The sequence below is a fragment of the Heloderma suspectum genome, chromosome 1 (genome assembly GCF_057233095.1).
Source record: "Heloderma suspectum isolate Gila_16-S chromosome 1, 16-S_ref, whole genome shotgun sequence".
NCBI lineage: Eukaryota > Metazoa > Chordata > Lepidosauria > Squamata > Helodermatidae > Heloderma > Heloderma suspectum.
Window position 1 is genome coordinate 53493149 of NC_139458.1, and position 27591 is coordinate 53520739.

At 41.7% G+C, this 27591-nt stretch overlaps 1 protein-coding gene across 4 annotated transcripts; it reads left to right on the plus strand.

The window, feature by feature from the left end:
• Nucleotides 1-463: 463 nt before the first annotated feature.
• MBIP (MAP3K12 binding inhibitory protein 1) lies at nucleotides 464-26257 on the plus strand. 4 transcript variants are annotated; one of them, XM_084843412.1, is made up of 9 exons: nucleotides 464-653; nucleotides 5111-5230; nucleotides 7026-7247; nucleotides 7331-7445; nucleotides 14825-14890; nucleotides 16894-17046; nucleotides 18490-18587; nucleotides 20557-20595; nucleotides 24193-26257. In XM_084843412.1, exons 1-9 carry the CDS (start codon nucleotides 522-524, stop codon nucleotides 24334-24336), a joined length of 1089 nt encoding a protein of 362 aa, XP_084699538.1. In that variant the 5' UTR covers nucleotides 464-521; the 3' UTR covers nucleotides 24337-26257. The 4 variants fall into 4 exon arrangements, with proteins under 4 accessions (XP_084699538.1, XP_084699547.1, XP_084699557.1 ...); XM_084843421.1 differs by having other exon boundaries at nucleotides 7349-7445; XM_084843431.1 differs by lacking the exons at nucleotides 20557-20595; nucleotides 24193-26257 and adding an exon at nucleotides 20061-20241.
• The last annotated feature ends 1334 nt before the right edge of the window (nucleotides 26258-27591 follow it).

Below are 27591 nucleotides of genomic sequence, written 5' to 3' on the forward strand. Positions count from 1 at the left end.
CAGATCCAAGGGGGGGGGGGAATCCAAAATCCATACTGGGGCAATATTTTTATTAGGACCAACCAAACAACAACAACGTTAATTGCATTCAGGCATCGCTGTTGATAGCAACAGCAACATTTCGTGCTACCAGGGCAATATTTTGGATATACACTTAAAAGCAGCTCATGGTTTCTTTTCCCCGATTCTTTGCTACGCGAGCAGCCAAGCTTGGCCGCTCTCGGCGCGGCTGCTCCGCCCCGCCGGGAACTACAGGGGAACGAAGCAGCCGCGCTCGGCCCCCGCTTACAGCAGGCCAGAGCGCAGCCACTGCCGCGCAAACTCCACAGCCTCGTTCTTCCTAGAGTGGGTTGGCCGCATCACTCGTCAATCATGTGCATGGGCGGGGAAAAGGACGAAGTCCCGAAGCCGCTCGAACGGTGGGGCTAACTCCGTCATCCCTGGGCGACAGGACGCGAGGGGCGGAGGGAGAGAGGCATGGCCTCCGCTGCGACTAGTCGAGTTTGGTTCGGGCGGCTGTCATGGCCTCCTCCGAGCAGGAGACCGGCTCGAACCCGCCCGAGGCTTCCGCCCCGTCGGGGGGCTCCTCCGAAGAGCCGGTCCGAGAGATCCTGAGAGGCTGCCTGCGCTTGCTGCCTAAGTTGGTGGGGCAGGTTAGTGGGCAGAGGGAAGCCGTAGCCGCGCTTGTTGGGCGAGTGGGATGCCCAGGGGATGAGCCGCGGCTTTGAAAACAGTTTCAGTGTTTCGGCAGGCAGAGAGCAGGACGGGCGACGAGGGTAAAAGATCAGGCTTGCTCACGCTTTGGCCCGCTTTGAGAGCCTTGAGTCAACCATAACATGCCTCAGCACCTGCAGGGGTTGCCAGTCTTCCTACCGCAATCCTAAACCCGCTACTTGGAAGTGACTCCCGTAGATGTTAGTGAAAGTTTCTGCTACACTGGGTCTATTTGTGGGCTTAAGGTTGTATCCAATGTTAGTCCTCCTTGGAGTAGACCCACTGAACTGAATGGGGCTTAAGTTAGACTAATATTGGATACAGCCCATAATCAATTTATACAATTTATAGGATTTCAAGTAACATGTTTTGGCTTTGAAGGGTCTGCTATAACGTGCTGCTTTTATGTTTTGTTTAGCTTTTAATACTGTAGTTTTCTTCAATGTCTTTGCTACCTTGTTCTCTCGTTTTAACAGAATAGTTAGCAGTGTGCAATGTAAGTTCACGAGTTTGCTAATTTATAGCAAAGGATTCGTTCTTATCTTCATGTCACCTTTCTTTTTTTAATAGCCCTCCATTATTGTGGACACATACAAAGTGTGTTTTATCAAGAATATCAAATATAAGTAGTTGAAGGATTGAGTCCCAAATTGGGAGAAGGGTGGGGGGACATGTGAAATGCAACATCTTGTAAATACCTATCTTCACAGGTGGCTTCAGGGTTTTATATGCATGCATGCATACATACACCCACACATGTAAGTTTGACATTTTCTAGTCTGCCCTTGGAAAGGATAAGGATCTCTTGTTTTAAGGCTTAGATTATAATAGCTCTCAAAAAGTCTGTGCTGTTAAGCTAGGCAATGTGTGTGGTAAACACAGTCCCACCTATCCTCAAAATCTTCTCTTGTATCCTTGAGCCTTTACATGTATTTCAATTAAAGATAAGCACATATTGATCCAAGAGTAGACAGATGATTTGCTTCCAGCTACGTTCCTGGTAAGATGGCTGGTGGAGTGTAGTATCATTTCTAGTATCCAAACTTTAAAAGTGAGTTGAAAAGTTGGAGAGGATGAAGAGAAAGGCCACAAGAATCCCTTATGATGTTGAAAGGATTTGTTGCAGTGATAGATAAAAGATTCAATAGCTGTAGTTTCAAGAAGTGGTTTGATCAAGGAACTTTTAAGGAGAAAGCAGAATTGCTCACACCAAGTGTCATGGTATGTCTTTGCCAAAGTACATCTAGTGGATGGAAATGAAATGATGGAAACTAATTTGACTGTTTGAAGAGATGTTTTCTCCAATAGACAAATGATTAGATTTAGATTTTGGAAATGCGGGCTCAGGTCTTCATCTCTGTCTTGAATTTGTGGCCTTGGCCATATCTCAGTCCCCCATCTCTAAAATGACATTGCTAGTGTAATATCTCACTTGCAATAAAGATTGTAAGCCATTTTCAGAACTGGTGGTGCAGTCCTATGTGTATCTACTCAGAACGAAGTCCCATTGAACTCAATGGGAACTACTCCCAGGTAAGTGTGTACAGGATTGCAGCCTAAACAAGCTATATAAAGTAAAGTCTGGAAAAGGAAACCAATGAAAATATTTGGTAAAAAAAATCCCCCCCCCCCCAATTCGGCATGGCATCGTAATTAAAATTGAGAATTTGGGGGAAGCTGAAAACAAACTGTTCCATGAAATAATTTTCTATGAGTAAAACAAATACTGAAAATTCTAATTTTAGATAGAAAATAGCCACCATTAGTGCTAGACCATGGAAGCCTAGCATAGAGCTATCTGCAGCTGCCTACCTTAGCTCCCTTCCTATCTTTTGGGAAAACTTGGTAGTCACACAGCCCAGGGCACTCAGATTTGTGGGAAAGGGACATTTACTTTGTATAGGCAAAACTTAGGAACTGATGCTTATATCCATTAGGAACTGATGCTTATATCCATATTATGACCAGCACACTCTAGCACTGAGCAAATCAAGGCCCACCTGTGGAATGGGATTGGAATGAGATTTTCCAGTAGCAGCTAGGAATATATATATATCTGTACTTGCAGATACATTTACTAGATTTTGAATCAAGGGTTTTACTGAAATAATATGGTGCAAAGGTGGTGGTGGTGATGATTATAAACTGTTAGGACATAAAGGAGAGTCACAAATAGAACCTTTCTCCCTGATGTACTAAGGCTTTTTTTTTTTTCAATGTGTTTTTAACATGGGGGAACACTCAAAATCAAAATCCCAAGCACTTGGCAGTCTGAAGTCCACAGTACTACCTCAAGATTCTCTGACCCACTGCATGTGTGGATCAGAATTCTATTGAAATCAGTGGAACTAATTTCTGAGTAAACATGCTTGGTGTGTTATTGAGTTAGGAGATCTCTGATGGTTATAAATGTAGCAATTATTTTTCATTTTTTTATTTTTATTTATTTCATTTCTATACCGCCCAATAGCCGAAGCTCTCTCCTTACTAAACTTCCTGAGGAGAGACTGAGCATAATTCAAGAGAAACATCTCCTGTGGGAGATAGGATTGCAGACTCACCCTATTGATTGCACTCTCAGTGATCAGAAACCCCCGAACCCGGAGGCGTCCAGTCATCCAATGCAGGGCAGGAGGAGTGACAGAAGCGATCTTTGCCTCCCCATCCTCCTGCCCTGCAGATTTCACTAGCAAGGGCACTCCGGAAGGGGAGGAAAGGAGGCTGGAGGAGGCTCAGAGTAACTTGTATTCTGGACTCTCCAGTCTCCTCCCCTCCCTGCCCACTGGAATGCCCCCTTTCCTCCCCCTCCGAGGTCACGCTTCCAACCTCAGAGGGCAGCTGGCATGGTTCTTCCCATGCTGTCTGCCGGGGGTGGGGGAGGAGCGGTGGATCTCCGACTCCCCCTTCGAATTCAGAGTGCTTTGTCCAACCTTGGAAGGGGAATCTAAACAATCATATTATGGTCCTTGGGACGCTCACCCAGGGACCATAGGATTGCTCTCTGAATTAGTCCTTTGCTTTTAACTAATTGTTTGCTTCATCAATAACTGATTTCCCAACTTGATGCAAGCTAATGCATTGCAATCCTAAGAACTTTTATTTTTTAAAGAAGGAGCCATTGATTTTAAGCTTTCAAACAATTGGACTCAGGATTATAGCCTAAAGTCTAATTTAAAACAATGGAGCCACATCCAACATCATGTGAGCAGACTTCTGCTTGCACAGCAGTGCTTCCCCTTTCCATCCTCTGCCCTGTGCTGCCCTCATGCCCCCCCCCAAATCTACTCTGGAGGAGATGGGGGGGCATGCAGGGAGCTGTAGTGGAGGGAGAAAGAAATCAGTTCCATCAGCAGTGTCTGTTCCACGGTGGATAGATACCGCTATACAATCCTGGTTACTCAAAGCAATTGTGGTTAGGAACAGACGGTAAGTTCATAGAATCAAAATGTCAATAATTATTAGCAGAAAAATCATAACTATAATTTGTTGGAAGTAAATCTGAGTGAAATCACTACAGCCAACAGCCGAATGAGTTCACTTAGAATTGTAGCTTCTCTGAATACATTCAGGAGGGGGAGGGGGCAGTGATGGTTAATTTATAGAATTCACTGCTATAAAATGTGGTGTTGATGGCCGCTAACTTAGGGCGCAATCCTATACAGATAGGCAGCTGCCTCTGAACTTGGAGGCGACTGCCTATCCAATGCAGAGCAGGAGAAGCATGGAGGGGAACATTCTCTCTGCACTTCTCCTGCCCTGCATGTTCGGCTAGACAGCTGATTGCGGCTGCGCAGGAGGGCTGAGCGGGGGAGGAGGCTGCCAGATGACAAATTAGATGTGTCGTACAAGCATTTCCGCCCTCCCCACCTGGGAATACCCCTTTTCAGCTGCTGTGCACTCCTCTCGCAAGCAGCGTGGAAGTGGGGGGTGGTCAGTTCTCCAGGAACCAACCTTGGAGCGCAGGCTCTGAGGTTGGTTCCCAGAAAACCAGATATCCTGTGGCCATCTAGCCGTTGTCTAGCAGCCATAGGATTGCTTCCTCCTGTGCCTTTTTCAATATATATATACAAATTTATAGGTCGATTTACCCAAAGAAATATGCTTTACAGAATCTCCCAAGGTCAGAGGCAGTACGCCACTGAATGCCAGTTGCTGAGAAGCATCAGCCAGAGACAAGTATTACCTTTAAGGTATGCTTGTAAGCTTTCCATAGGAATCCTGTTGGCCACTGTGGGAAGCAGGCTCTTAGACTAAATGGTCCATTGGTCTGATCCAGCAGGGCTCTTCCTATGTTTGACTGCAGAAACATCTTCATTGAAATTGTAGCCTTTTTATGTGATTGATAAGGCTTTTGCAATGGAGCCCTTTTGTGACTTGGTTTGTTTGGCTTTTGAAGCTTAATCTTGGAGAAGACGTGGTGAAAATTAACTTCAACTGGAGCAAGCTTCAAGGTGCCTCACCACTCCAGCCCATGTGGCTCTTGACTGCTCTGCAGCAGCATATTTCAGTTTTACAGGTAAATGTTTCTTATTGGGCACTCTTTTGAAACCCAATCACTCAAATTAATCCATAAATGCAAAAACCTCAACTACAGTGTTAGGACTGTTGTATAAGGAAAAGATGCAACTTACTGTATTGCACATCTGAGGTTCTGCTGTTCTTCCTAAAGGGTTTAAAGCTGTTACCTTAAAACAGTCATTAGAAGAGTGTGGGAATAGCATTGCAAGCTACTGTGGGTAAGTAGATTGTACAAATGCAGTCCTGCTGATTTCTACACTTTCACTGTAAATGCAGTACATTTCCATCTGTGGTGGGTTATAATTAAGCAATAACACGGCAGGTGTGTGTCATGCTATGATAATGATTCCATGCGTTGGGTGAGTTTTGCAGTTCGTGGAGTGCTTTCAGTGGATCAAGAAGTGGCATTATCCCAGCATGATACATCCTGGTGTGTGTGTCTGCAATTAACCATTTTTTGGGCAGATTTTTAAAAGTACCTTCTTAGACATTTAAATATTTCATCTTGTCAAGTAACCAGTTGCTGTGTTATATCATTTTCATTTGACATTTTTTAATGTTAAGTCGCAGTACTTATACCATTCCTTGTTTTTGGATCAGTTGCAAGCACAAGTCTTGTGATCTCTGCATAGTGCTTAATAAGAATACATCTGTAATCAATTTGCTGCCCTGTTGAAATAAGGTGTAATCCGTCAACAACCTCTCCTGTGCAAGCTCTATTGGGAAAAACAAGTATGCTGTTGGCAGTTCCCATTTGTTCTTGTGGGGCTTCTATAGTATACATTTCCAACTGATTATGTCATCATTCTAATTAATGTATATATTAAGGGTAAAAAACAAAAGAATGTGCTGAATAGCATACACAAAAATGGTTCTTGTGTAATGATTTCTCAATATGACAGAAAAAAATAGTGCCAACTGAAGTATTTCTATTAATAGGAATAATGTAAAACCCTCGGTTCCTAGCTCCATGGTAAGCACAAAAGAATGGGGTTGGAGGCGTTGTTAATATAGTTATCACTTCATAATGCTTGATTTGTTTGCATGTATTGCAAGTACTCTTTCTTGCTAGTTCATTTGTCCTTTTTTAAATGCAGATCTTTTCAAAATGTAATAGAAGAAGAATTTATGAGCTTTCTGTTTTTGTTTCTTGTATTTGTTGTATGGCTTGTATGTAAAAATTTAAATGACTTAAATAGTTTTTTTTATAGTGAGAAAGATGAGATGAGAAAAATGAGAAAATAAAGAGCATTTATTTCGCTTCTCCGAATATTGGCTGTGTTTGGTGATGCATGAGTCTACAGCACAGTGTTTGTATTCTTTCTTGCATTTTGGGTGGCTGCCGTTTCAAGTGGAGATGCTGCCAGTGATGTAGTGTTAAAGCAAAGGCTTTAACAGAATGAGAGTCTTGGCTCTTGTGTTAAGGAGGAAAAATACTTAAGCCTTAATGTTCTGAGTAAGCATTTGAATGACATGTAAATTAAGTGGCATTGGTGCCAAAGGCTGCTGCTTTGATTTGGTACAAAACAGATGAGTAACAGACAGATTTGCTCAGATAGTCTGGACCCTCTAGAGGTTTTTTTTTAATATGCAGATTAGTAAAAGGCACTGATCAAAAGGGCAGTGACACTTGGGAGATGCTATATTTTAATTGTAGTTTGATTTGGATTACGTACCCACAGTTGATAACATATGGTCTCTACAATCATTGTAAGAAGCTTGTTTTAGAAATTCCAGTTTTTAAAAAGTGTTCTGTCAGTTTGAGTCCACTCTCTTTTTTCCCTTTTGCCTAGCCATTTATAGAAAAGCTCCAGTCTTTGATTAAAGAAGAAAGCACTGTACCCGTTGATGATTCCAATAAGACAGAAGGCGGAAAGTGTGAGACTAATTCAAATGTAATAGATAAAGACATGCAGGTGGAAGTGAAACACATCGCCTGTGGTTCTGCAAACCTGAAAGAGGCTCATGTTGATTTTGACCCAGAAGTAGTCCAGATAAAAGCTGGAAAAGCTGAAGTAAGTGACTCTTGGGCTATTTTTCCCCTCTAGTCTAGACCATTCTTTCATTTTGAATGGCAGTAATGAAATCTAAATACAAGTTGTTCTGTTACCTGCAGATTGAAAGACGAATATCAGCCTTCATTGAAAGGAAACAAGCTGAGATCAATGAAAACAACGTCAGAGAATTTTGCAATGTTATTGATTGTAATCAAGGTAGCTATCCACTTGATCTTTAATTTGCTTATCCATTTAAGCATGATTCTCCCCACACACACTTATTTTTGAACAAGCTCTTTTAAAAGTTCTTCTTAAAAGGCAAAGTTAACAATGTAAAAGTTATTAGTTATGCAAAATGTAGAAAATTTCTGTTTGTGCATACCTTTATAGCACTCTGATCTACATCAATCTACGTCGAAGTCCCCATGATCTCAAAAAAAACACCCTATTTCCAAGTCTATATGGTTCCTACTCTGGTGTATTCTCATGGACTGTAGTGGGATACAGCAGTGTAACTAATTTTGTAGACAGCACCATTTAGGTAAGAATATGACTCAGGCTGTAATCCAGAACCCATTTACCTGGGAGTAAGTCTCACTGACTTACTTCTGAGCAGACATATACAAAATTTCACTACTAAATGTATTGGGGGAGAGCATTCTGAAGATGGATGGGAGGAGTTGGCTGTCCTTGGCATGCTCTTCTTAATGATGAATATAAAGGCCCTTATTGTAAGTCCATGTGCACAAGTCTGCTTTTTAGTAGCTCAAGTCTTACTGAACAAATTTAACCCAGAGAGACCACAAAAGGGACTGTTTTTATAAAGCGTTCTTGGTCTCAGTTACTTTAAGACTCCTTAAACTTGAGGTAAAAGTATACTCTTGATGAAGTAAAAATTAATTGGGCTTTGTACAGGTTAGAAGTTGTGCAAACATTTAAGCCAAGATACATCAGTGCTGATCTTAGAACACTGATGTTCATTTTTGTTAAATGTTTATGTACATGGACAAGAAAAGGAGATTGAACAAGTGACTGTCCCCCAGCTGAGCTTTCATTTTAACAAATAAGGTGAACCACAAGACATGAGAGAAGCTTACAGTAGAAACACTAGTGCTGAACAGACCAAGCTGCATGAGCAAGGATTGTGTGATGATCCTAATTTTTAAAGAGAAGAGGGTAAGTGCTTAGATACAAAAATATACATATAAGTGGCAGTAATAAAGAGAAACTATGGAAGCAAGAGAACATAAAGATTTTCTCAGATGAATATCTCTTGAAGCTATGGGCATAGTATATAAATATCTCATGAAGCTATGGGCATAGTATATAAATGGCCAAACCCACAAACAATTCACCTCTCATATAATTGATATTCTCCAGTCTTATTTTTGCTTACAAGTATGTAGCTGAAACTTCAAGCAAATACTTCAAACAGACATGTCGTCACCCATCTTTTTTCCTCTCATGCTAGTGAAGTTAGCAGCTTTTGAACAAAGTTTTGTCTAGTTATGTGTGTTTTCCAGAAAAGTTTGAATCTGGAAAATGTCTGGAAAATTAGGGCAACTTGCATCAGAATTTTTTTTCTCAAAAATTAGGGTAATCTGCATCCAAAACAATTCAGTTTGCATTTGAAAGTTTTCTGATGCCCTAAAAGGTGACCTAATTTAGCATGCTTTTATTTATTAAACTACCTCTGTACTGATTACTGTGTTAAAACTCCCAAGTGGTTCACATAAAGATTGTTGTTGTTGTTCAGTCGTTAAGTCGTGTCCGACTCTTCATGACCCCATGGACCATAGCACGCCGGGCCTTCCTGTCCTCCGCTCTCTCCTGGGGTGTGCTCAAGTTCATATTCATTGCATCGATGATGCTATCTAGCATCTCATCCTCTGCCGTCCCCTTCTCCTTTTGCCTTCAATCTTTCCCAGCATCAGGGTCTTTTCCAGTGTCATATTAAGATATAGCACAACAATACGACAGCCAATGATAAAACAGTAAATAATTAAACTTTAAAAACATTACAATACTATAACAATAACAGGGTAGTAACAAAGTCCCTCACAAGTCAGGGAAACCCTGTGTGAATAAGTGTTTGGTCAAGAGGCATTTAAAAACTTGTTGCCATTTTTGCCTCTTGAACCACACAGAGAGTATTCCAAAGATTGGGTGCCAGCACTGAGAAGGCCTGCTACCTGGTGACATTTCATTGGCCATGGAGCAACCAGTAAGGCCTCCTCATAAGACCGCAGGGGTAGACTGGGTGTATATATAAGGGAAGACAGTTGGCTAGATATCCTGGTTCCAAGTCGTTTAAGGTTTTGTATATCAACAACAAAACCCAATAGGATGCCCCATTGAGCATCCTAGCTGATGCATTCTGCACTAGGTGCAGCTTCCGAACCAGATGGAACGGCAGCCCTACATAGACCACATTACAGTAGTCTAACTGTGACATTACCAGACGTTGCATAGATCAGAGGAGCTAGGCTATCCCTATCCAGGAATGGGTGTCATTGGTGCACTGACGAAAGCTGGTAATGGACGCTCCAAGCCACTAGGCCTCTAGTGACAATGGTGGATCTAGGAGCACCCCCAGATTACGTACCTATTCCTTCAGAGGGAGTGCCACCCCACCCGGCACAGGCAAACAACCCAGTTCCCAGATTTGTGAGCCAGCCACCCACCCATAGTGTCTCTGCCTTGTCAGCATTCAGCTTCAATTTGTTAGCCTTCATCCAGTCCACAGCTGCATCCAGGCACCAGCCTCTGCCAATTCAAATGTTACAGAGAAATAGAGCTGTGTGTCATCAGCATACTGATGGCACCTTGCCCCAAATCTCCTAATGACTGCTCCCAACAGCTTCATTTAAGTGTTAAACAATATTGGGGACAGAATAGTGCCCTCTGGTACCTCATGGTTCAACTGCCAGGGAGCCAAAGCACAATCATCCAATGTTATTCTCTAGAGCCAGCCCTGTAAGAAAGAGCTGAGCCACCATAAAATGGTGTCCCCAACTCACAGAGCCGGTTCAGGAGGATACTATGCTCAGTGGTATCAGAAGCCATGAGAGATCAAGAAAAATCAACAGAGTCATACTCCCCTTGTTCATCTCCAAACAAAGGTCATCCATCAGGGTGACCAAGGCTGCTTCTGTCCCGAAACCAGACCTGAATCCAGACTGGAATGGATCAAGATAGTCAGTTTCATCCAAGAGCACCTGCAGCTTAGATGCTATCACTCTCTCAAGCACCTTACCCCACAAGGGGGTACTTGTGACTGGGCAATAGTATAGATCTCTGGATCTAGGGAGGGCCTTTTGAGGAGTGATCGCACCACTGACACTTTCAAGGCAGCGGGGATCACACCATTACTCAAAGATGCGTTCACCACTCCCCCAATCTAGACAGTCAAACTGCCACGGCTAGCTTGAAGAAGCCATGAACAACAAGGGTCAAGACAGCATGTAGTGGGTCATAGAGATGCAAGCATCATGTAGACATCCTCAGGCTCCAAAGTAGAAATTGATCCCAAAACACAGGACAAGACAATGCACTAGACACCTCAACAGATCCTCTATTAATTGTGGAGTACAGGTCAGGATGGAGGTGAGCGATTTTATCCTCAAAATGTTTGTCAAACTCATCACAGCAGGCTTTTGAGGGCTCCAGCACGGTATTCACTGAGGTAGATAAAAGCAACTCCTGAACCACTCATTGGTCAGCTGGACAGTTATTTGAGAATGTAGTGGAGGCAGGAAAGTAAACCTTCTTTGACCCCTTCACTACCACACAGGCATAATTATATGCTCTCGTGTGTTCAGTCACCTTCATGACAAGTCTTAAACCACTTGCATTCCAGCCATCTTCTGGCCCATTGTCTGAAGCTCATCAGTAAACCAGGGAACTGTCCAAACTTCACAGTGCCAGAGAAGCCCATCATGCCTTATTCCATAGCATGACAAAGGCCTCAGCAGAATTTCTGGCTCTTGTATTTAGAAAAAAACAAAGCTAAAAAAAGTACCCCCTGTTAATTTTTTGTCCCAATACACCACAGGTATTTGACCAGAAATATTTGGGGCAAGGGGGAATGAAAGCACACTTAATGTGATTTAAATGTTAAATTATGTAGATTTTTTATTGGAATACTTGTAAAAAATACTTCTCTTATATTGTTTAAATTTAAAGAAAAAACAAATGTACTGAAAACTGTTGACACACAAATACATTTTAGCAACCCAAAGAACTGTGCATGATATGCTGACAGCCACTCATCTATTTCAACAGGGTTCAACTCTCTTCCACTGAGGTTGTTGGGTCACCTTCAGCTTTGCCGTCACTATTAGTTCCATTTTATATTGAGACATATGTATTTAAATGACTGACATGTATGTATCCTCTCACACAAATTTGCTAGGGGTCATCACCTGAAAAACATTAATTACAGCTTTGAAACTAAGCTTGCCCAATATTGTATTTGCAATTGGCATCCATTCATTGTTACTAATGAACTTATGAAATGGAACATGTTATGTGGAAAAATAAAGCACTAGAAAAATTTTCACCCCACATCACTGGTTTCTTCAGTATGGTATTCCATCCCACAATTCCAATTTATTTAACATGAATTCTCACACAGGTGCAAGACTAGCTCATCCAAGGCACAGAATAAAGCTATTACAGAGATGGTGAGAGAGAAGACTTGATACCACTTTCACTCTGTGAGGTCCCTTGAAAGTCTAGAGCCTAGACCATGTTAATAAGCAGCTTCTGGACGTTGAAGGCCCAGCTCTGGCATAAAACTAAACTATTTAATACCTATATTTAATTATCATTAGAATAGATGACAGAGAGATCCATTAATGTCAGATACATAAATCACAAGTCATGAATAAAATCAAAAGCAAGCAATTATATATATATATATATATATATATATCTGCACATATTGCCCCCTTTACCACTATTTTTAGCTCAAAGGTAGAATATAAATGTAATAAATAAATGAAATAATGCAAGGCAATTTATTCGTATAAACAAAGCAAGATTCTTCAATACGTTTACAAAAGAGAGTATCTCTTTCAGTATTCTAAAATGGGATGCATTCCAGTTCATAAAGATGTCCCTTAATTTCTTAAATAGTATCAAATGAGTAAGCTTCACTATCAATAAGTTTGCCATAATCACTTTTCAATAGATATTTTTCCATTTGGAAGCAATTTCACTTCTTCCCATAATTAACATATAAAGGCACAATCCTATGGGTTATGCCCTTGATGATCATGAGTCCCCAAACTCGGAGGCTTACAATCATCCTGTGCTGGGCAGGAGGAGTGGCTGAGGCAATCTTCACTTCCCTGTCTTCCCACCCTGCATTTTCGCTAGATGGGCTTTTTTGCTCATCTAGCAATGGAACTTCAGAGGGAGAGGGAAGGAGGCTGGAGAGTCCCCAGGATAGCTTGCATCCTGACCTCTCCGGTCCCTTCCCTGCTCACTGAAACGCCCTTTCCTCCTCTCTGAGGTTGCATTCCCAACCTTGGAGAGGCAGCCGGCACGGTTCTTTCCACACCAGCGGCAAGGGGGAGGGGGGTCAGATGGCATATTCCCACCTCCAGTCTGGGAATCCAGTGTATCGTCTGGCCTCTCAGATGCTGTCTAGGGGCTGTAGGATTTCTCCCTAAGTCGCTAGTTCTCTTTCTTCCTATCTTGCAGCATTTTCATATAACCTAGCAGGATATTTAAGGCCTATACTGTTCACTTGCCTTGTTACTTCCTGGATTACAAGAAAAACGACTTGCCCCAAATAAACTATTTTTGGCCCAAACCACCAATTTCGGAAGTCATCGACAGAACTGTTGACATCTTCAGAGTCTATCATCTTGTATTAAATACATTTGTCTCAATTTAACCAGTATCTTATACCACCTGCACATCATTTTAAATGGATTTTCCCTTCAAGTAGTTGATAAAGAATACTTGATTTCTTGTGTAAATACAAGCCCCTGTGCATATTCTCTAATGTTACAATTTAAACATTTTCCCAGTGGAGTCTACGTTCGTGCTCAGCAGGTACTTATGTCTTGAAAAAAGGGGGTGGGGGTGTATCAGTTAATATATAAACACATTACGATTTTTCAAAACTTGTCTTCTTTTTTTTTACCTGATCTTTGCTAATCCACCGCATTATAAAATGTTATGTCAAGAAGAGTTGGCATAACTCCTTTCATTTTCACACATACTACTTCATATTTCAGAAAATATCCATCGTTCAAAAAGAAAAGAAAGAAAAACAAGAGAGCAGTCCTTTTTTCCCTAGACAGCATCCCAGGGACAATAGGTTTGTTCAGAAATCCCTTCTGAAGCCATAGACAAAGCTGTGCCCTTGAGGGTTATTTTTGATGTTGGAGCCCTGTTTTGGGCTCCTCCTAGCCACCACAGAGGTTTCCACAATGGCTTCCTCTAAGAAGTCAGAAACTGGGCATTCTGGGAGCATGCCAGTGGGTAGGGAGGGAGTAGTCAAAGATCTGAGGGATCCTAAACCCTCCCAGCACCCAACCCAGAAAAACACTTAGGCCTGCTGAAGCATGCATCTAAATGTATCCCATTGCCGACAATAGAAGAGACTGCTTTTTCTTCCGTCGGTGGAAGAAGAATGCAGTAAGCCCCACTTCACTCCTGACTTCTCGTCATCAAGGGTGCAGTCGATAGGACTGTGTCCTTAAAGTCTTTATCTCTTGTTCTGAATATAACAAGAACTGTACTGGATCAGACAAAAGGTCCATCTAGTTTGGATCCTACTTCCCAAAATGGCAACCAGATGCTTCTGGAAGTCTGCAGCAGGATTTGAAGGCAAAAGCCTCCTCTTGCTGTTGCTCCTTGGAAACTGGTATTCAGTGACATACTGCTGCTGAACCTGGAAGTTCCATTTAGCGATCATACCTTCTAATAGCAAACTTAAGTCATCAGGTGCCTGGCTTTGACCTCTTCAAGCCCCAAACAACTTGGGGCCAGGGTACATTTGGAATCTTGTCACCCCATATTAAACTGCCCATGAATTCTGTTCCACCATGTCCGCTGTGTTCCCTTGCCATCTTAGTGATGGTGAGTGGGCACAGGAGAGTTGTGGTGACTAGAGCGTAGAAGAGATTGCTTGTGGAGGTGGGCTTGGCTCCCTCACTGCTTGGGTTTCGGTGTTCGATGAAAACTATTTAATTCCAGCGAGTATTCTCCTATTGGCCTCTTGATATTTCACTGTTGGTTTCTATTTTATTTTTGTTATGATCTCTAGTGGTTGTGTGTTTTTCACTGTGACATGACTTGACTACACTTCATCGTAGAAAGCTGGGATAAAAAGAACTTAATAAAAGGGGTTTTCCCCTCAATTTTTGCTTTAAAAAATAGCTTTATAGTATTTCAACAAAATCCTTATCTTGTAGCAAAAGATTTAAAATCTCCATGAAAACTGTCTTCCCACAACTACTTAAATTCCAGGCTAAGGTCACTGGCCTGTTTTGTCAAATCTTTGGAGTGAATTATGGAGTGAATTATGGGCTTCTTACATGACTGCACTAATGATCACTTATTTAAAACATCTTTAGAAAACAGCTGTGCTAGGACTGATGCAGTGTTCACACCTTATCCAGGATTCAAAAGTCATGTGAAGGGTAAGTACTACTATTTATTATTGTATTTAATGAGGGATTTTAGTCCCCTAAAACATTTATTTAAAGAAACAATTCATATGGCCAAGAAAGGACTCCATCAGGTTCATTAAATAAGTTCTTGATCCAAACTTACTTTGTTCAGTTGAGCCATCAATGCATGTTTATTCAGAAGCAAGTCCCCACGGAGTGTATTTATTTAATATATTTCTGAGCCACCTATCAAGACCATGGTCTTCCCAAGAGTGCTTATGGTATAAAGCAGTAAAATTCAATATGAAGTTATAAAAGCACCTTAACATGTTAAACAGTTTTTAAATAAGCTAGTTAAAATACAATTTCAAATATTTAACAGCAGCAAATACTATTACAAAAATTTAGTTAAAAAGTCAGAGATAGCAGGTATGATTTTAAAGCCCCTTAATGGCAGCCACAGATGGAGCCAGCTTGGGAGAAAATTCCATAGGGTAGGGGCTACCACTGAGAAGGCCTCCCCTCTAGTGCCCACCAACCTTATTGATCTTAATGGCAGGCCAGCACAGTGGACTCTGAAGATGATCTTAAAGCGCAGGCAGGTTCATCCAGGTGTAGGTGGTCCTTCAGATGGATCCAAACATTTGGTAAGACTTTCCCATAAGTGTGTGCGTTGGATTGCAGCTTCAGTTCACTTTATAAGCCAATGGCAGGTAACTTGTTGAGCTGCATTAGAAATGTTTGGCATTCTATGTTAAACTGAGCTCTGTAGAAACAAATGTTCGAAATTGGGTGGGTGGGGGTAATTAAACTAATTCTCTGTGTATGCCTATTAGGCTAAGCATACCTATTAGGAAATAAATCCATTGACTCAACAGGTCTTGCTTTGAAATAAACATGCTTATGATCAGGTTGTCAGCATTTTAGCAAAAGGCTATCTATGGGTAGTAGAAAATGGCTTTGGGGGTAAAAATTGCCTTCTATTTCTATAAGTTGTCTCCCCCTCTCCCCAGTGGCCTTCCATAGGATCGTCAGAAATAATCCTTTTGGGGCCATCAGTGGTTCTCCTTTTTTAAAATGGTTTTAATTGCCTTAGTTAACTTATTTGTGTTGATTGTCCTTATTTTTAAATCTCTTTCTCTCTGCTGTCTTAATGTGTTATGGCTGCTTTATTTAATACATTTATTGTTGTCAAACTGTTTTTATAATAGTTAAGTTATGGATTAACTTATGTTAGCCACTTTGGGCTTGTTGAGGAAAGCTGGGGTATAAATGTTTTATTTAAATCAACAAACCAGTGACTTGCTGCTTTCTGTTAAAAAATAAAAAGAGATGCAGCATGAAATGTTATCCTAGTGAGAATGGTTGATAAGAGAGTCACATGAAAGATATCTCCTCTCTTATTTTATGGTCTGTTTACTGTGGGAGTCTGGTGCTCCTGTTAGACAGTGTTCTTAGGGATGAACAACAGGTGAGTCACATCTATTAAGCTGAGCACTGCAGATTCTTTGAGAATCTACACTCAGTTTAAAAGCATTTAGTGCTTAATAGTTGCTAATTTACCACACTGAAAGTGTGTTCTGCCATGCAATTTATAATGGGAGGAGTATTCGGCTTTGCAGAATCACTTATAGTACACCTGACAAGAACAAAGCAAAGGAACATGGGATACTTCTGTCTATTTTTCCCAGTATGAGGTGTGCAAAGAACAGGAGTACTTATGTCAGTAAGGAAAAGTAAGTGTGACGAAGAGTACGAAGTGAACTAAACACTTTAGCCTCTACTACAGTCGAATATGGTGTATTGCAGTTTACGGTAGGTACAAACACAGGCTGAGATTAGTCACCATTATATTCTGTAACTAAGGCAGCAATCTTGTTAACACTTACTTGTGAGTGTTACTCACATTGAACATAGTGGGGCTTCTGAGTAAAATGCATGGACTTGCACTGTAAAGGTATTGTCTTAGCAGGTGTCCTTGCATGTTCCTTTCATGTGTATAAATATTAATCTTGTACTTTTTAAAATCCTAGTTTCTCGAGTTGTAAATACCTATGGCCCTCAGACTAGAAATGAAAGTGCTCATGGGTCCAGTCATAAAGCAAACACCCTCCCTCGGGATTGTGGGAATCAAGCTATAGAGGAGAGACTACAGAACATTGAATCTCATTTACGGTTACAAACAGGTTTGTAGAGAGTTTGTATTTGAATTCTATATTCTGACTCTTCCCGCATAGCAAAAACCAGCAAAAGTGTAAATGTAAAGTATCCCTCATGTCATGTATCTTTCTTTTGGATTCAAAATGTTTCCTTTGATGAAGAATGATGAGAAATTTAAATTTTCACAAATTTATATTGTATTTTATTTTCCGGTATTTTAAGGTTTTAAATTATTGTGAACTGCCCAGAGAGGTTCGGCTGTTGGGCGGTATAGAAATGTAATGAATACATGAGTGAATTAGAGTTGTTAATTCTGATAGGTCTAATTCATGGGATGTATAAGCACTAGCGATCGCACTTATTTCTCCATTCCTGCCCTCCCCCACTTGGGAATCACTTTTGCAAGTGTTCACTGTCATTTTATTTGGGCCAAATGATAAATTGGGCACACTGCTCTTTTGCTGGCAGCCTAGGACCTGGTGTACATGTTAATAGTTGTCAAACAAAGGCTTCTTTAAATTACTATGCATGGAAAGTGTTATCCTCCTTCTCTGTTCTGCTCTAATCTTGGAAAGAGACTGCCTCCTTCCACCTTGTCACTTGGAGTGGTCATTTCCTTCATGGAATAAAGATTGTGAAACCCTTGCTTTCTTTCTTGTTTGGCCCACCCAGTATTTTCTTCATCTCTTCCCAGAAGGATTGCCTGGGCAGGCTGGTTTGTGGATACATGCAGCTCTTGTATCTGCTTGCTGGGCAGCCTAGCAAAATCACTACCAGCCTCAGTTTGCAATCTATAAAAGGGAAAGAATATGTAATTCATGAGGTTCTCATAAAGAAGAGAACTACTGCTTCCCACCATGGCTCTTGGGGATAGATGGTCTGTAAATCTAAATCAGCCTGTTTTATTATATGCCCTGCTAGTCATGCTTCACTTTCAGTACAGCAAACCTTCAACATTTTGAAGTAGAAAATAGGGACACAGGAAGAAATCCATAACCAGCAACAATAAATATGTGCAGCAAAATTCCTCAGCAGTGCAGAGAAGCTATTCATTCTGTTAATTCTGCTTAAGTGAACAGAATGGAGAGAACTATATTTTCAGAAAATAAAAACTTAAGTAGAAAATGGGAGTTTTCTTTTTCTGAGACAGACTTCAAAGTGAAATATTAAACAGATGTCTTTCACAATTCTATTTGGAACCCTGCATCCAAACTGGAATATATGTAGAGGACCTTCCAAGCAGGACTTAAGTATTCCGTCTTGCTAGAAATCCTAGCAGGACTTGGCACCAAGGCATTGCTATTTGTGGTGTGTTCCCCCTTCCCCCCTTGCCATGTTCCCATCTTGCTTGGAAGATTAATCTTAAAGACTATATTGAGATTTCCTTTTGGCTTTAAAGAAAAATTCTAGTCATGTCCGCTTTTCTGATGCTTGTTCTGGGTTGTTTTTTTTTTAATGTTGTAATACAGGTGGACCAGTGCCAAAAGACATTTATCAAAGGATAAAAAAGCTTGAAGATAAAATTCTTGAATTGGAAGGGATGTCTCCTGAGTATTTTCACTCTGTGGTGAGTAACTTTTAAATCTAGGTCTTTTAAGGCATATCCTGAAGAGAGAGGGTGTGTGTGTGTGTGTGTGTGTGTGTCTGTCTATAGTAAATAAAAATACAGTTGCTCCTGTCAAGTAATTTTACTCCAGGAAGAAGGTTTTCAAGACTATCTTGTTAATTCATTGAAAGGGATGACTTTGCATAAAGATCTCTATCAAGAATAATTGGGCTACCAGCAGATGCATAAGTTCTGTGTACACACTGAAGAACTCAGGGGGCACTGTTTTGGGAAGATGGATTAGCTTTTTAGGGTGCAATGCTATGCATGTTTAGACAGAAAGATCCTACAATTCCCAGCACTCTCCAGCCAGCATGGCTGGCTGGGGAATGCTGGAAGTTGTGGAACTTTTTTTCTGTCTAAACATACATAGAATTGCACTCTTAAACTGTTTCTGTAGAGTAACGGTCACCAAACATTTTGATTACGAACCCCTATCAGTAGAATTCTTTTGAGCATGCACCCGTGGTGTATGTATATTTATTTATTTATTTATTTATTTATGCATTGTATACATGTACTACTGTACTAATATATAATGTACATTATAAAACATACACAAAAATAGAAATTAAAAAAGGATGAGATAAAGATGAAATAAACCAATTTAAAAAAAATTAGTTTATTAACAGTACAAAAAACCTTTCTGCTCTCACTAAAAGAAATGTTATTAATAAACTATTGTTAGGGAGAGCAGTATGTTTGAATATGCCTCGTTATTTTTGAGAATCCTGGATTAACACTTTGTGATACAGCGATGCGAAGGTCTGGTTCTAAGTTCAGTTTATTTCTATACTTGGTTTTAATGGCTGTCATAGCTGACGTAGCTGTCACAGCAGGCACTTTCTTCTTGGTTTCACTCTGCCAAAGGAGAGTGGGAAGGGGTCATCTAAAGGATGGCAGCTGCTCTGATACTGGCTTCCTCTGTCCTGCCTGGCAGAGACTGGGGCAGTTGCTGTCAGTGGCTGCAGCAGAGGCAGGATAGGACTGGAGCCAAGAGAGAAATGCCATGGAGCTTCCCTCTCAGCTCCCATCCTGCTGCCACCACTACCACCACCATCATTGCACACCATGGCAGCTCGTCAGGGCAGCGGGACGTTGCTCAATGATCAGGGTGCACATCATCTTGTGCACCCCCTGGGGTGTGCGCACCCCACTTTGGAGACCACTGCTGTAGAGAAAGATGTTCTTTTTAAGGACTAATCTATTCATTTGGACAAAAAAGAAGCTACAGGTCTGCTGAAATTCTTATCGCTTCAGAACGTGGGTTGGCAGGTAAGGGGGAATGGAGTACATATTTGAATTCTCCTTCATGTTAAAAAAAATTCCCTGCATGTAGAAAATTAGTACATCAGGGAGAAAACCAAGCTAGAATCCTAATAAATCAAATAAATAAATTAATTAATAAATAACATTTGCTTGCTTTTTTTACAGGCAGTTGTCCCAATCCAAAAGAGCACACGCACACACAGCAGCCAGGGCTGCATGTGCAGGATCTTTTCAAGAAGGTTAAAATGCCACTGATCAGCTATATGGTGCGAAAGGGCTAGAAAAAAATCTTGTTTTAAAGGATTCCATAGCTACAGCCCCAACTGTTGGATCAAAAAGGGGAATCACGTGTGGATGACCCATTTGTGCATATTGTTCCCCACCTAGTGGGAGATGCATATGGATGGGAGCCCCTTTCTGCACATGTGGGCCTCCATCAGAATTGGAGTCAGGGAGTGTTACATGGGGAAGAACTCAGATGCTCAATATTTTTCTTTAATAGAAAATGAGTTCCTATATAATGGATGAGCTCTGGGTTGCTGCCTCTTTCATTAGTGATGGGGAAAAGGTAGTCTTAGAGAACACTTTACTTTTTATTACACGTACAATAATAGTAATAGCTCTGCTTACTTACATTTGGATTTGTGTGTTTTTTTAATAGAATTTGTCTGGCAAAAGAAGGAAAATCCAACAAAACCAAGTGAGTGTATGTGTTTGCAAGTACAAATTCAGAGCTATTCCTCCTTTGCCCTCAACCTGTGTGGTAAAGAGTTGTATCTCCAACTTGTTTAGTCTGGAGCAGACATCCCCCACTCCCACTCCCACACACACACATCTTTGTCAGTGTTAAGCTAGTACAGGGATAGTCCTCCCTGGAAGACCTTAAAGCCCAGGCAGGTTCCTGTGGGAGAAGGCGGTCTTTCAGGTAGGCTGGTCCCAAGCTGTGTAGGGCTTTGTAGGTCATAACCAACACTGTAAATTGTGTCTGGAATCACAGTAGCCAGTGAAGCTGTTGTAACAAGCGAGTCAGATGGCCCAGTCAGCAGTCTGGCTGCAGCATTCTGGACCAGCTGAAGTTTCTGAACACATTTCAAAGGCAGCTCCACGTAGAGTATGTTACAATAGTTCAAATCCACCTAAGACCTGCTTGACCATGGCCAGATCAGACATTTCTAGGAACTGGCGCAGTTGGTGCACTAATCTCAGTTGTACAAACACACACCTGGCTGCAACCTGGCTAATCCCTATATTGTCGAGATAAACCATGTTTGCTAAGCTTGGTGATGGGCTTGACTCATGCTTGCAAGGTGGTCCTATCCAAAAATGGCTTCTTCCATGAATATGGCTCCAGGCACCTTGGAAGTATTTGAATATGCTTCTGAGTCTGCTGGTTTGAATGGGAAGCACTGGCACCTCACCTCCCTGAGACTAACAGTGCTGGCGTGTGTACTTCTCTCACAGTCTAGCCAACCCACACGGAAAGCAGAATCTAACATTTCCATAGCTGGTGTGGAGCCCTGACCGTGGAGAAGTGATTTTTCATGGCATTCCACAAACGTTTGAGTATGTCCTAAGACAGATTTAGTAAGGGTTTTTTTTAAACTGAAATATCTATATTTCAATATCCTCTAAGACTGTGGTCTGTACACACCTGGGAGTAATCCCCATGGGACTCAATGGGACTTGCTTCCGAGTGGACACGTATAGGATTGCTCTGTAAATTGCTAATTGGATCTCAATTCACGATATCACAACTTTGCTCAACAGTTTATTAGTAAATTGAATTGGTCTTACCTTTTTTCTCTCAAGAGTATTCTTATTCTAGCATTGAAACATTTGGAACTTTCATTATAATTACCCCAGTGTAGTAGTCGTAGGGCCAGTTCAGATATGAAAATTCCAGCTTAATACATCATGGTTTATTACACTGGGAATGAACATCTTACCCATGCTCTCTCCCTTCTCCTACTCTTACATGCTGATTTCACTACTCGTGTTATAGCTATTTTAAACCACAGTTTACCTTTTAATCTGTTTCAATATTAGACTCCAGACTACAATATATAGCCAGAATTTATATCATGGTCTGGAGTTCAAGATTAAACCACAGTTTTCTGTTTATGATGTAAAATAAATTGTGGTTTAAAATAACCATTATACAAGTGCCGAAATTGGCACTTGAGAGAGAGGGAACAAGAGCATCTTGCCTGCACATTTCCTGGGATTGATTGATTGATTGATTTCATTTCATTTCTATACCGCCCAATAGCCGAAGCTCTCAGGGTGGTTCACAAAAAATAAAACCAAACAGCATACAATAAAACAATTTAAAATATATAGAACATTTAAACCACAATATAACAATACAACCACAATAAAACCTAGCAGCAGTGCAGGAGTTTAAAATACAGATTTAAAACAGCAGAGCTAAAAGTTTAGAAAGCTAAAATGCTAAAATGCCTGGGAAAATAAAAAGATCTTCACCTGACGCCAAAAGCAATACAATGTAGGTGCCAGGCGAACCTCACTAGGGAGCTCATTCCAGAGCCGGGGTGCCACAGCAGAAAAAGCCCTCCTCCTAGTAGCCACCTGCCTCACTTCCTTTGGCAGGGGCTCATGGAGAAGGGCCGCTGAAGATGATCTTAAGGTCCGGGAAGGCACATATGGGAGGAGGCGATCCTTCAGATAACCTGGCCCCAAGCCGTTAAGGGCTTTAAATGTTAATACCAGCACTTTGAATCGGGCCTGGAAATGGACTGGCAGCCAGTGCAGCTGGAAAAGTACTGGCGTAATATGAGCTCGCAGACCAGTCCCTGTTAACAATCTTGCTGCCCTGTTTTGGACCAGCTGAAGTTTCCGGACTGTTTTCAAAGGCAGCCCCACGTATAACGCATTGCAGTAATCCAGACGAGAAGTTATCAGAGCATGGATAACTGTAGCTAGGCTATCTCTGTCCAGAGAAGGGCATAGTTGGTATGCCAGCCTAAGCTGATAAAAAGTGCTCCGTGCCACTGAGTTCACCTGTGCCTCAAGTGACAGTTCTGGATCCAAGAGCACCCCCAAACTATGAACCTGATCCTTTAGGGGGAGTGCAACCCCCTCCAGAACAGGTTTAATATCACCTAGCCGGGCAGACGAACCACCCACTAACAGCAACTCTGTCTTGTCTGGATTGAGTTTCAGTTTATTGGCACTCATCCAGTCTATTACTGTGCCCAGGCACTGATTCAGAACAGCCAGTGTCTCACCTGGTTTTGATGAGAAAGAGAGGTAGAGCTGGGTGTCATCCACATATTGATGGCATCTCAGCCCACACCTCCGGATAACCTCCCCTAGCGGTTTCATGTAGATGTTAAACAGCATGGGGGATAAAATAGAGCCCTGTGGAACCTCATGGCACAATTGCCATGGCACAGAGCAATAATCCCCCAGCACCACCTTCTGGAATTGGCCATCCAAGTAGGAGAGGAACCACTGTAGTGCAGTGCCTCCAACTCCCAACCCAGACAACCTATCCAGAAGCATACCATGGTCAATGGTATCGAAAGCCGCTGAGAGGTCCAGGAGAATCAACAGGGTCGCACTCCCCCTGTCCCTCTCCCGGCAGAGGTCATCCCACAGGGCGACCAAGGCAGTTTCCGTTCCAAAACCAGGCCTGAAGCCCAATTGAAATGGATCTAGATAATCCGTTTCATTCAACGGTGCCTGGAGCTGTCCTACAACCACCCGCTCAAGCACCTTGCCCAGGAAGGGGATGTTGGCCACTGGCCTATAATTATTAACATCCTCTGGGTCCAGGTTAGGCTTTTTCAGGAGTGGTCTAATTACCGCCTCTTTTAAAGCAGCAGGCACCACTCCCTCTCTCAAGGAGGAATTTACAACCTCCTGGACCCAGCCGGACATCCCCTCCTTGTTTGATTTAGTAAGCCATGAAGGGCAAGGGTCAAGCACACAAGTGGTCGATCGGACTTGGCCAAGCACCTTGTCCGCATCCTCAGGCCTCAGTAACTGAAACTCATCCAATAAAACTGGACCAGACGGTGCTCAGAACGCCTCTACCAATGGAACTGCATTAATCGTGGTGTCCAATTCATGACGAATCTGAGCAACTTTATTTTCAAAGTACCTTGCAAACTTATCACAGTGTGCCACCGAGGGTTCCACCGTCTCTCTCCCTGGCCCAGAATGTAACAGGCTTGTTCTAATCAGTAATCTTTTTTTTTTTTTTTTAAGTTGTGCTAAATGTTTATGCAATAAATCCAAGATGTTAAACTCTCATTTTTTTTCTGAATGACAGAACTATTCTTTGGCTGAACTTGATGAGAAGATCAATGCACTTAAGCAAACATTGCTGAGAAAAACAAATGAAGAGAGGCCCAAGGTGGCTGAGTACAGCGATGTGTACAACCAAAGTACAGCTTCTTTGAGTACAGCAATGTGACTTCATCGTGCTTTCATGTGTACTTAACTCCTTTAGACTGTCTGAGTACTGTTTATCTAGGCACTATGGTAAGGAAACTAATCAATGCATATATGAACTCATCTAATTCTTATTGGAAACCTAGATCAAGTGAACTTCTTTGTTTCTTCAAAATGAAGAATGTTTTGGAAGTAGCATTGTAAATACTTCTTCCCTTCTGTTGGAAAGGAGGATCTGTAGAACTGTTAATAAAAGAAACCTTTAGCTTTGCTGCATAAAAATAACCTTACATTTTTATATGTGATGTCATTGATCAGAAGAATGTGTCTTGGAATATAGTTCTATCCAAAGATTGTTATGTGAAATGTGATTGTTCATATAATTCATGTAACTTTGTGAAATAAATGTGATAGAAATGCAGAAGAAGAAGAAGAGCCAGTGTGGTGTAGTGGCAAGAGTGTTGGACTAGGAGCTGGGAGATCCGGGTTCTAGGCCCCACTTGGCCATGGAAGCTCACTGGGTGACTTTGGGCTAGCCACAGACTCTCAGCCCAACCCACCTCACAGGGTTGTTGTTGTGAGGATAAAATGGAGAGGAGGAGGATAGTGTAAGCCGCCTTGGGTTCCTTGCAAGAGGAAAAAAGGCGGGGTATAAATGCAATAAATAAATAAATAAATAAAAATAAAGAGTAACTTGCAGTAACTGAAATTTGATAGTGTATTTAATGGGATGAAGGGTCTCCTTCTGGAGGATAACAGACTACCTCTCAGTGACCCAGGCAGCAGGGATTGTTTGAGGATCAAACAACCCTACAACAGATGATGGGTTATTTGAGGGTTGTTTAACCCTCAAGCAACCCCTGCCTGCCCGGGTTCAGACAGGGTTCAGATAAGCCACAGCAACACCCGCTAAGTGTTGAATATTCAAAATGGCTGCTGGCATGCACCACAGCCCACCATGGTTTAAATAAGCCACAGTGAGCTGCGGTGATCATACAAACCAGGCCATTGAGTAAGGAAATCTTTTATTAGTTCTGAATGTCTATGGAGATGAAATCCGTGTGACTATTTCAAGGGAAGGTAAAAATAGGCAATGGTAAATGATTCCCTTCAAGGAATCATGTAACACTGAGTGAGACCAATAGTCCTTCCAAACCAGTTAACAGCATCTGGCCCAGTGTCTTCCTACTCTTGTTATGTTGAGGTCCTTTCAGCCAAGATGCCAGAACTGAAACTGGGTGGAACTCCTACAGGCAAAGTATATGCCCCTCCAGTGAGCCTATCTCTACAGTTGGTCTTCATGAAAAGTAAGTGTACAGACATTGCCATCATGCATTTCATATCCCAACTTTTTGGCAGCAGAATTTTATGTTCTAGTCCTGTCCGACTGCTGTTGTATCAAGTTATTCAATAAATAACTACAGGTGCAGTCCTATGCATGTTTTGACATAAAAAAGCCCTACTGGCTGGGGAATGCTGGGAGCTGTAAGACTTCTTTCTGTCTAAACATGCATAGGGTTGTGCTCTAAACAAAGCAATAGCTCCTCCCACACCCAACAATGCTCTGATTGATACAACTGCTGTGGTTATGAACACTTAAGGACAAGTAGTATAAAAAGTGTTGGATGTAGACCAGGTAAATCTGGGTTAAAGTCCTTTCTTTAACCATGAAGCTCAGTGCAGTGCAAAACATGTATTTATTTCTCAGCCTAACTTAGTTCATGGACTCACTGAAGAGAAAAGATGGATCCTAAGCCATGTATGCCATCTTAAAATCTTTGAAGGAAACATTGAAGACACCGCAGCCAAACTTGTACATCAGTTATTACCTTGTTACAAGACTTCATAATCTGCCGCGTAAGGGTTGTCTTCTTATGCTGTTGCATATGCAATGATACATGGTCAATAAATGTAATAGTGGAGATCAAGTGATCCACAACTGCAGCTGAGACTTTGTATGGACAATGAAATAGCAATATTATATTTTCTCCTCCTAAAAACAAAGCCCCACTCTTGCCTGGGTGATTAGGTCCTTGCATGGCTACAGTGTGACAGACTGATCAGAATCTTATTATCATGAGCCACGAGAGATGAGCAGCACTATTTGTTCTAGGCTACAATGCTTATTAACATCTGAGTTAAAAACTCAACAGAGGGGGAAAGGAAGCAGCAAATACACTAGTTCCCTATGAGCCATAGAGAATAAATTGGCTAAAAAAACTGGGTCAGCAAATGGAGCAATAGATTGATTACAGTGACTGCAGCTCTCAGGCCTTGCCATCTCCCAAGTGGAGTTTTGGACTTTTTAAAAATGACGTAAGCAGGCCATGTATCAGTGCTGATAACTAATGCACCCAGGTTCATCACAGATACATTATGGATTTGTAGAAAAATACTTGGGGGTGGAGGGATGAGCCCCTTCAAAACTGGAAAGCTCCCTTTTCTACTGCACTCACATTAGTCTGAGCTACTAGGACTCTCCTAGCAGCTGGGGCTAGCATTCATGTGATAAAAATGGGCCTGTGTTAAGATACGTTATGGTTAAAATGAGTGAACAAGTATGTTTCTGTTCAGGGATCAGAGTCCCATTGACCAGCAGAGCTCTTAAACAGATCAGCAGCAGGCTGTGAGCACTGATAAATAATCAGGCTGCAAGGAAGCAGTGAGCCCCCATATGTCCTCAGCTGTTCTTCCCCGCCCCTCTGAAGTTCTCTTGGTAGCTTCACCCACCTCCTCTTTGGAACAAGAAGGCACAGAGACTAGCTGTGGGCACAAACCCATTCAAACTGGGAGTTCCTGGGCCGAGCAGGCTCACAGTCGAGACACCTACTGCATCTCTCTCTGTGACTCCCTCCCGCTGGAAGTGGATCAGAGGGACCTGTTTACCCAAAAGAGTAACTGTTTACCCAACGGGAGTCCCTCAGTTGGGGCATATCTACTACATATCTATGAGAAGGGTGGGGATGCATCGCGTACTCCCTGTCTTGAGCTGATGGAGGTGGTCTAAGATGTGGTGTTGCCAGACTTACTGTATGTTCAGAGGCTGCAATGGCCCAAGACCATGACCGCTATGATAATTATGAGCCTTTTCCAATGTGCATCCAGTACCGTGTATATTATGGGTCAAACCCAGACTTTTAAGAGCTTTCACACAGTTTCTCCCACATTCGACTTTTTTTAATCTCAAATTCTTTCAATCCTATTCATGGAGAAATTTGCAAGTTTTGTTAAGTTCTTAACAAAACAAAACCCACCAAACAACATTCTCACCCTTTCC

Bases quoted from the DNA above. Each gene is read 5' to 3' on its own strand.
- MBIP (XM_084843412.1), top strand. From the start codon at position 522: ATGGCCTCCTCCGAGCAGGAGACCGGCTCGAACCCGCCCGAGGCTTCC. The intron at 14,891-16,893 runs GTAAGTACTACT...TTAAAATCCTAG, and splicing joins ATTCAAAAGTCATGTGAAGG to TTTCTCGAGTTGTAAATACC. The intron at 20,596-24,192 runs GTGAGTGTATGT...TCTGAATGACAG, and splicing joins GGAAAATCCAACAAAACCAA to AACTATTCTTTGGCTGAACT.